The 10,442-nt window shown below is 45.7% G+C and overlaps 1 protein-coding gene across 1 annotated transcript in view; it reads left to right on the top strand.

Annotated features, from left to right (window-relative positions):
* The first annotated feature begins 2,225 nt into the window (after positions 1–2,225).
* Positions 2,226–10,442, top strand: part of LOC115461783 (oocyte zinc finger protein XlCOF6-like) — a 30,241-nt gene continuing 22,024 nt past the window's right edge. Inside the window, exons 1-3 of the mRNA XM_030191827.1 lie at positions 2,226–2,244; positions 2,391–2,504; positions 9,474–9,638. Coding sequence (XP_030047687.1) covers positions 2,226–2,244; positions 2,391–2,504; positions 9,474–9,638 — 298 coding nt within the window. The remainder of the gene's footprint in view (positions 2,245–2,390; positions 2,505–9,473; positions 9,639–10,442) is intronic.

Raw genomic sequence — 10,442 nt, 5'->3', positions numbered from 1 at the left:
GGGATGGAAAACAAGCATGAGAATGTTATAATGCCGTTATATCGCTCATGGTGTGACCGCACCTGGAGTATTGTTTCAGTTCTGGTCGCCTCATCTCAAAAAATATATAAAGGAATTGGAGAAGGTGCAGAGAAGGGCGACAAAAATGATAAAAGGGATGGGACGACTACCCTATGAGGAGAGGTTAAGACGGCTAGGACTCTTTAGTTTGGAGAGAAGGCGGCTGAGGGGTGATATGATAGAGGTTTACAAAATAATGAGCGGGATAGAGCGGACAGATGTGAAGCATTTGTTTATGCTTTCTAACAACAATAATAGAACCAGGGGACACAAGATGAAATTAGAATGTGGTAGGTTTAAAACAAATCGGAGAAAGTTTTTCTTTACTCAGCACGTAGTTAGACTCTGGAACTCATTGCTGGAGAAGGTAGTGACGGCAGCTGGCCTTGCTGAGTTTAAAGGGGGTCTGGACAGATTTCTGAAGGAAAAGTCCATTGATCGTTATTAAATTTTGGGGTTTTTGCCAGGTTCTTGGGGCCTGGATTGGCCGCTGCCGGAGACAGAGTGCTGGGCTTGATGGACCTTTGGTCTTTTCCCAGCGTGGCGATGCTTATGTGCTTATGGAGAGAAGGGGGGGTCTGGAATTTCCAGACTTGAAGCGTTATAATCAGGCATGTCTGTTGTGGCACTTGGGAGATTGGTTTTTTGACAGAGAAGATTATACACCTAGGAGGTTAGAAGGTCAGTATTTTGCCCCTTGTCATTTTTATGTTTTGATACAGGCGCCCAGAGATAGTATTCCGTAATATCTTCAAGATAGTTTATTGTTATCCTCCTTGTGTATTCTTTGGAGAGATTTGATGAGTATTTGGGACTTGCCCCTTGGTGCGTCGGATTTGTTACCAATATGTGGGAATTTGTTCTTTAAGCCTGGGATGGATAATGGGACATTCCTTATCTGGGGGCGGATGGGTATTAGTCAGTTAGAACATCTTTTGAGTGCGCAGGGAGTACTGTTAAATTTGGGGACTCTGGGTATTGGTTATGATCTGAATAATATCTTTGCGTATATCAAGTAGCGCATTATGTGAGGGCTTTGGATGCGGAAGCCCTGATATCTAGACATTGCCATCAGGTGAGGCAATTTTTTCAGTGGGGAGGAGAAGAGCGGCTTTCGGTTTCGAGACTTTATAAACATGGGGAAATTGCCACTTACTAAACATAGAGAGTTGATAAAAGAGCATTGGACTCGAGATATGGCTACACCTAGTTTATCATTGGACTTTGATATATTGATTTCTCGGATTCCGGAGTTGACTGGAAATGTCAATTTCGAATTCTACATAGAGCGTATCTTACGAAGGTCCAGATTTTCAAGATGAGTGGAGTGGATAATCCTTTATGTGAGAAATGTGGTAGGTTGCTGGGGTCTTTGTGTCATTGTTTATGGGAGTATTTCCAGGTACAGAAATTTTGGGCCGCAATCCTGAGCTATTTGACTTCCTTGTTGGGTTCTAGAGTTGTCTCCTGCCCGGTTGGAATACTGTTGGACAAATATGAGGTCTTTGCCTTGCAGGGCAGGTCGGGTAAGCACTTGATTCGTAAAGCTTGTCTGGTTGGTAAAAGATTACTTTTGAGCCAGTGGGTGGGCGGCTTTCTCCCGGACGTCTGGCACTGGAGGAATACATTTCACGAGTTGATGCTATTTGAGCGAAGGGCAGTTCGAGGATCCCCCAAAAGGAGAAGGAGCTTTCTGGACATTTGGGGTCTGTATATTCAGTCATTACATACACGGGGTAGAAGTATGGTAGTTAATTCCCTCTGATTTTGGGTAGGATAGGTATCAGATAATAATGTAGGTAGTGACCATGGAAGGCACCTCTATAGGGGATGTGGTGGGAGGAGGGCGGGGGAGGTTGAGTGATCTAAGGGTGGGAAGAATAATCTGTACGGTTTGGATTTAAGTATGGGTGGAAATGTAAGATGATATATGAAGTACTTCGATGTTTAGCAGTTTGTTAGTTTTTGTAACTTTTTTTTTCTGTTGTGAATGTCACCTACTAATTGTACTGTATCATCAATAGACATGTTGAATAATAAAAACCAGTAACATTCATTTAAATAAAGCAGATAGTGTAAGGTGTAGAAAAATGGGGTGCCTCAGTTCATTTTTCGAACCCCCTAGAAATATTTTGTGCAACACTGAACTGGAGGGAAAAGAAAACATGAAGGACCCCAGAACAAGTAAGTGAATGTTTTGGAGTTAAAGGGCTTTGCATTTTCAGATCACAGGAGATGGATCATCAACATCAAAGATGTGGAAACTTAATCTTATATGAGAAAACAGATTTTATCAGGGTTCGCTGAATACCCTTATTTTCTCATCACAGGCTTCCCAATTGTAACATCTGTGTTCTCACTGAACATTAAGCGAGAGGAAGATCTACCCTTCATGGATCATCCTGGATCAGAGACATCTGAACAGGTTCACTCTCCTGTAACAGGCAAGTTTTGTTTTTTTTAAATTTTGTTTCTTATTCATCTTTATAAAACTGCCTTATGGAGAGTCCAGATAAACACTCTGATGCAGTGGTTCCCAAGCCTGGTCCTGGAGGTACCCCAGCCAGTCAGGTTTTCAGGATATGCACAATGAATATTCATGAGAGAGATTTGCATGCAGTGGAGGCAGTGCATGCAAATCTCTCTCATGAATATTCATTGTGGATTTCTTGGAAAATCTGAGTGACTAGGAGACAAATCTCGTTCTGCCAAACCCCAGGAGAGGAACGGCAACAAGTGAGAAGCAAAAATAAAGAAATAGTGGTAAGTTAGTACTCTGGGAATTAGATCAAGACTTCCCACTCGCAGTCCTAAAACGTAAACTCTAAGAGGATCGGACACAAGGCTCAGATGTTAATAAAAACAGAAAAGCTATTTATTAGACAATATTGGCAGTAGAGAATGACACAGGGACAGGGACCCTACTACTACTACTATAAATCACGTCTATAGCGCTACCAGTCGTACGCAGCGCTTTACAATTGAACAAAAGAGCTTGCAATCTAAATCAGAAGCTGTGCATTTACTGGTAGATAGTAATTGCGGGGGGGGCGACCTCGGGTGGAGGGGCGGGGGGCGGTCTTGTCCGGCTCTCGGCGGCCCTGCTGCAAAAAAAAGTTTGCTAGGTCTTATTTTCAGGGGGAGGCCTTATATTTACAAATGTAGCAAAATCGCTACTAGGTCCTATTTTCGGAGGATGTCTTTTTTTTGGGGAAACACGGTAGGAAAATTTGCATGGGGGACCCTGTACATCCTGCTACCAGCACATCTTCTAAGAAGACATCTTCTATTGCAGGAACACAGGAGAACTTGAAATTGTTGATGACCTTCTTATTCATCCACAGATTAAAAAATCATAACAGTGCTTCATAGGGCATATTTCTCCCCTCTAGGGGATACAGAACAGGTTGTATTTTGTACCCCTGGACATTTTGACAGGGTGGATTAGGATTCCTTGGGGTAGTAGAAGCCAGCTATTGTTGGGGTTGGAAGGGTAGAGGGTGGTGGTGGTGGGAGGATTATTATAGCTGCTCATTGTTATTATTGTTTTCTATTTGTGATTTACAAACCACAGTTGCAAGGGATATTGTTCCTTTTTGTACTTTAATGTTAACATTTGAATATAAAATCATAAGTGTTCGAGGCTTCTGCAGATGAGAACAGAGCCCATGGGACAGGGACAGGGCCTGTGGTGACGGAGACAGAACCCATGGGGACGGGGACAAATTTTTCCCTGTGTCATTCTCTAATTGGCAGAGACGATGTATTATGCAAAACACCTGGAATGTTGGTAAAATATCGTTAAGTACCTGTCAAGGGAGTGAGTTAAAGATAACAACACACTATTAACTAATCCTGAAGTTATTAGGATAACTAACCCCAGGCAAAGGAAGAGCAATTGAATCTGGCAAGATAATAACGCTCAGAAATTTTGGATCTGCAGTAGTCAGGCCTCTTATTGGACACAACCTACAGTCTCCCACCCTTCAATCATTTGGTCTCCTGGGTATTCTACCAGGGCCGGATTAACACTATATCGGGCCCTAGGCAAATGTAGATTTGTGGACTGCCCTACCGGGATTTCCCCTTCATCCTTCCCCACTGCCATGGATCCTCTTCACTCTCTCTGCCTTTATCTCTCTCTTTCTCTGTGTTCGCTGCAGTAAAAGCTCTTCATTAGAGAGCTGCACGGGAATGGAACCCGCGGGATTCCCGCGGGGATGGAAGCAGTTCTGCGGGGTTCCCGCGGGGATGGAAGCAGTGGGGATGGAAGCAGTTCTGCGGGGTTCCCGTGGAAGTGTAAGCTGCACTGCACCAGCCTCTCATCTACCGAGTATCAAGTTCTTTGAGTGCTGCCTCTTCCTCCTCCTCTTCCTCCTTGCTTTAACAGCACAAGTGTGGAAAGTCTTCCGTTAAGGAGGTGGTAGAGACACAAATGATGACTGAATTCACAAAGGCGTGGGATGAACACAGAGGATCTCTAATTAGAAAATGGAAGTCCAACATAGATCCCTGCACCAAGCAACACAGCATAATTAATTGATCGTACCGGAAAACCTATAATCTTCTCTCCTTTGACCCCACCTCATCTGACCACAATATAACTTTGTATCTGCTAACAACAGTACTGGCAAAGGCCTCTACGGCACTATGTAAGCCACATTGAGCCTGCAAATAGGTGGGAAAATGTGGGATACAAATGTAATAAATAAATAATAATAAAAGACCTATTTTTAAATGGCTGCATGTGTGTGGATGTGTCAAGTGACGCTTAGATGGCGACTCTGGCTGTGATTGACTAGGGCCGATACCGGGCAGACTTGTATGGTCTATGTCTAATATATGGAAGTCTGGTTTAGGGCTTAGACAGCAACTTCAGTGGCTGGAACATAAGGACAGTGCTGGTCAGATTTTTACGGTCTGTATCCCACAAATGAAAAGACGAATAGACTGGAGTGGGCTTCAACGACAACTCCAGCAGTTGGAACATAAGGATAGGGCCAGATAGACTTCTATGGTCTATGTTCCAGAAACACGAAAGAAAGTATATAATATCACACTCGTTGATTTAATCATGAATTGATAATGAGTGTGACTATTGGGCAGACTGGATGGACAGTTCAGGTCTTTATTTGCTGTCATTATGTTACAATTAATCCTCTTTGCTCCCGGGCTGATGCGCAGACCTCAGCTCTGACACAGGCAAGAGCATCGGATGTCACCTGACCTACTGGCGCGTGCATGTGGTGACCTCTTAACACACAGTGCCAGAAATCAGAGACAAATCTTACATGTGCACACCAGAGTGTTCCAAGTTTCAGCTTCCATTCCTTCCTTGCCTACAGTGATGTGGCTCAAATCCAGAGAGAGACTGAGGGAGCTGACTGAAATTTTCTTTTATGTACCATTAAATTCTTATGGAGATGGGTTAAATTTTTGTGGGGATGGGTAAGATTCTAGTGGGGACGGGCGGGGATGGGTAAGATTTCTGTCCCCATGCAACTCTCTCTCTCTCTCTCTCTGTCTCCTTTGCCATCCAGCCTCTTCTTACTCTCTTTCTCTGTCCCCCTGTTCTGCAGCCCTTCCTCTTTGTTTCTGCTTCTCACTAATGCCTTTTTCTCTCAATCCCCCCTCAACACTCAACCTGTTTTCCTCTGTAGTCGGCAGGAGCAGCATAACATATCACCAGGCTACGTGGGTCTCTCATCTCACATGTGAAGCTGAGAGTTGTGGGAAGGTCTCAGCCTTGAGTGCAGGGAGAGGGACCCCTGTGGGTTGCTGCTACTTTCACCACTGCTGCCGCCAACCCTGAGAGGCAGCGGTGATAGCGGGAAAGAGAAGAATGCCAATGCTGTGCTAACTGCTTCTTAACCCAAATGAGGATTTTGCAAATGATTTCAGCAAGGCTTTTGACACGGTTCCCCACAGGAGGCTCTTGAATAAACTAGAAGGGCTGAAGATAGGACCCGAAGTGGTGAACTGGATTAGGAACTGGTTGATGGGCAGACGCCAGAGGGTGGTGGTAAATGGAGTTCGCTCGGAGGAGGGAAAGGTGAGTAGTGGAGTGCCTCAGGGATCGGTGCTGGGGCCCATTCTGTTCAATATATTTGTGAGTGACATTGCCGAAGGGTTACAAGGTAAAGTTTGCCTTTTTGCGGATGACACCAAGATTTGCAACAGAGTGGACACCCCGGAGGGAGTGGAAAACATGAAAAAAGATCTGAAGAAGCTGGAAAAATGGTCTAACGTTTGGCAATTAAAATTCAATGCGAAGAAATGCAAAGTGATGCACTTAGGGAGTAGAAATCCAAGGGAGGCGTATGTGTTAGGTGGGGAGAGCCTGATAGACACGGACGGGGAGAGGGATCTTGGGGTGATAGTATCTGAGGACCTGAAGGCGATGAAACAGTGCGACAAGGCGGTGGCCGTAGTGAGAAGGTTGCTAGGCTGTATAGAGAGAGGTGTGACCAGCAGAAAAAAGGAGGTTTTAATGCCCCTGTATAAGACGGTGAGGCCCCACCTGGGGTATTGTATTCAGTTTTGGAGGCCGTACCTTGCGAAGGATGTTAAAAAAATGGAAGCGGTGCAAAGAAAAGCTACGAGGATGGTATGGGAGTTGCGTTCCAAGACGTATGAAGAGAGACTTGCTGACCTGAACATGTATACTCTGGAGGAAATGAGGAACAGGGGTGATATGATACAGACGTTCAAATATTTGAAAGGTATTAATCCGCAAACGAATCTTTTCCGGAGATGGGAAGGCGGTAGAACGAAAGGACATGAAATGAGATTGAAGGGGGGCAGACTCAGGAAAGATGTCAGGAAGTATTTCTTCACGGAGAGGGTGGTGAACGCTTGGAATGCCCTCCCGCGGGAGGTGGTGGAGATGAAAACGGTACCGGAATTCAAACATGCGTGGGACAGGCATAAAGGAATCCTGTGCAGAAGGAATGGATCCACAGAAGCTTAGCTGAAATTGGGTGGCCGGGGGAAGAGGGGTTGGTGGTTGAGAGGCTAGGATAGGGGAGGGCAGACTTATACGGGGTCTGTGCCAGAGCCGGTGATGGGAGGCGGGACTGGTGGTTGGGAGGCAGGAAATACTGCTGGACAGACTTATACAGTCTGTGCCCTGAAAAAGACAGGTACAAATCAAGGTAAGGTATACACATATGAGTTTATCGTGGGCAGACTAGATGGACCGTGCAGGTCTTTTTCTGCCGTCATCTACTATGTTACTATGACCCACAGTTTGGGAACAGCTGCCTTAGAGGTTGCCTGGTGTTAGAAGTGCTAAACGTGCATGATACGAGGGGACAAGCTCCTTCCTGAGCAGGGAGTGGTCTGGTGGCACATCTAGAAATTTGTAAGGCGTCCTGGACATTCTTTTGTATTTTTAAGGCATTATAGTTTGGATTTTCAGGCAAGACGGGATGCAGTCTTCGGATAGAGAGTGTAGTCCATGGATTTTACTGTCCCACCCTTGTGAAGGTCACTGTTACGGTATTTGCCACTCATCTGAACTGCTGTGGAGGAACTCTAAGGAAGGAGACATGTGATCTTAGGTTTATTTTCTTTTCTTTAGTTCCTTCAGAGCAGTTCAGAACTAACCCAGTGTTTTGATTACAGAAAATGCTCTTCAGCTGCTGGGTGGAGCGCAAAACCTCCTCATCTGAACTTTTCTGGAGGAACCTAATGGAAGAAAAATGATCAGGGAAGACCAATGTTACGTCTGTGGCCGTGACCACCCTCAGACTTACCCTGTTTCTGGGAGTCAGTGGCTGTGCTGGCTTCTGCTTGTCTCTGTGTCTGTCTCTGTCTTAGTTTCTCTCTGGCTCTGTGTGCTGATTGCCCTACTGAACCTCACCTGTGTGGGCTATGCCTTTTCCAAGATGGCTGCCGCCGACTCCTCTATGCCAGTATCCAAGATGGCTCCCGCTGGGCTGACTGCTCTGTGTGTCAAGCCTCTGTTTGGATGCAAGGTGATTGCTGCAGCTGTGTCTGTGGTGTGGAAGGGCTTTATTAATCACTTAGAGACTACAGCCCTGGCCTTTGCATTTCATTTAGGGCCCTGGTGTATAGAGTGCTCTGTACACTGTTTCAGTGTTTGCTCTGTGTGAGTTTCTATGTTTGACTAGATAGCTTAGGCACCGTGTGGCTTGTTAGCCTGTGTATAGCTTTGCTAGTGCTCTGTGTTTGTTTAGACTAGCCAGCTTAGGCACCGTGTGGCTTGTTAGCCTGTGTATAGCTTTGCTAGTGCTCTGTGTTTGTTTCCAGTGCATGACTTGTTAGCTTGGGCACAGCTTTGTTGTTAGCTGGTGTATAGCTTTGCTAGTGCTCTGTGTTTGTTTCCAGTGCATGACTTGTTAGCTTGGGCACAGCTTTGTTGTTAGCTGGTGTATAGCTTTCAAGTCTCCTGAGTGTGCTCTGTGTATGTTTCTTGTGTATGATTGGTTTGCCTGGGTATAGCGTTTCTATTAGCCTAGGTACAGTTTACTAGTCATTGTGTTTAAACCTGCCGACTGCCAGAACCCGGACAGTCCCTGCCTGTCGGCCTTGCCTGCGCCTAGGTGCCAGGGGGCACTCCTGGATCTTCATTCCTGTTGTTCCTGCTTGCAAGTTCCAGTTCCGGGTTTTCCTGTAAGTCCTACCGGCTGCCAGAACCTTAGGGCTTAACCCTCGGGGAAAGGTGGTCAAGCGTAGGTGAAGCCTAGGTCCAGTGTGTTCCGGTCCAGTGTGTTCCAGTCCTGTGGGGCCCTCCAGTGTGTTCCAGTCCAGTGGGCTCCACTCCAGTGCGCACCCGTCCGGTGCGTTCCAGTTCCGTGTATTCCGGTGTAGAACTCCAGTCCGGGGTTCTGGTCCAGTTTTGTCTCATCTCTACCTTGGAGATGATCTTGCCTGCCACTGCCGCTCCACGGTAGTGGCCCATGGGCTCACGAACCCAGTGCTCCCGGGGAAGAAGCCTGACAGTATGCCAAGGTCCGCGAGCACGCGACAACCAAATGTCTCCCTGTGAAAGTTAAGAGGATATTTTCAGAATATTGCATAGTCAGAATTTTGGCATTTACACACATATTGGGGGATATCTCATTCAAGACATTTATGCTTGCAGTGAGTTTGTAATTGTGAACACCCAAAGCCCAATATTGAAAGCAATTGAAATGGGCAGCAGAGGCTCCTGTCCTTTTAAATCCCCTGGGACTGCCTGACCAATGCACATCAGCTTATAAAAATCTATCCCCTACAGAATTCCTGCCAATACATCCTCATGGGCTATGACAACGCCAGATCAGTGGTTAACAAGCCAGCGCTCATCTCAGACTGGATTACTTCCGGCAATCTTGACCTTGTCTTTATCACAGAAACTTGGCTCTAAACTCTCGCTGATCCTATCTTGCTTGACATTTGTCCCACAGGATACAAACTTGTTCATTGGCCACGACCTGGTAAACGAGGTGGAGGCATTGCACTTGTTTATCGATCTGACTTTGTCGTTGATACCATAGCAGACTCCATCACACCGCAACTAGAAATTGCATCGCTCAGGATCCATAAAAACGCCTTGCATGATCAACTGACCTGTATCCTTTTTTATAGACCACCTAGCAACTGGAATGCTGCTCAACCTGCCTTTATGGATTTCATCTCTAGCATCTGCATGGCAAGCCCCAACGTGCTCATCTTAGGAGATATTAACCTACACCTAGAAAATTCTGCTTTGTTAAGCACGCGTTCCTGCCTGGATTTTCTCCACTCTTGGGACCTTACAGCTTGGGAATCATCAGGCAACCCATTCCAAAGGCCGTACGCTTGACCTCCTCTCACACAAATCAGCAGATAGCCTTAACCTGCAACTAACCAGCATTACTTGGTCGGCAATCCCATGGTCGGACCACTATCAGTTGCGCTGTGCTATTTCTTGGCTGGGTAAGGTTCAGCAGTGCGCCCGAAACCATGCCACATATAGTACGAGAGGACGTATTGACCCTGTGGCATTCTGGAATTCTATCTACGAGACTGTCTGGCCTGAGCCGGTGGACTCTGTAGGATAAATCACAGATAAGAAATTACCTGTGTCCAGGTTCCCCAAGCAGAACTATCTGCAAGCAAATAATCCTGTACTAGGTCTAGGGGTGGGAACCTTGGAACCTAGCCAAATACTTCCGTTAGAAAGAACTGTAGCTGAGAACGCAGGCTGATATATATATATATTAGATTTATTATGGTATATCAGGTAAGAAAATATAGCTAAGGTATACAAAATAGAACTCTGCAAAGCTTTGGCGGAATACAAAATCACTGGCTGATAAAAATTACACTCATACGTCACACTACTAAACACTAATTCTTACTGGTTACCAGATAATATTACACCACTGATAAGT

Source organism: Microcaecilia unicolor, chromosome 2 (genome assembly GCF_901765095.1).
Source record: "Microcaecilia unicolor chromosome 2, aMicUni1.1, whole genome shotgun sequence".
NCBI classification, from domain to species: Eukaryota; Metazoa; Chordata; class Amphibia; order Gymnophiona; family Siphonopidae; genus Microcaecilia; species Microcaecilia unicolor.
This window is presented reverse-complemented; position numbering and strand designations above follow the sequence as displayed.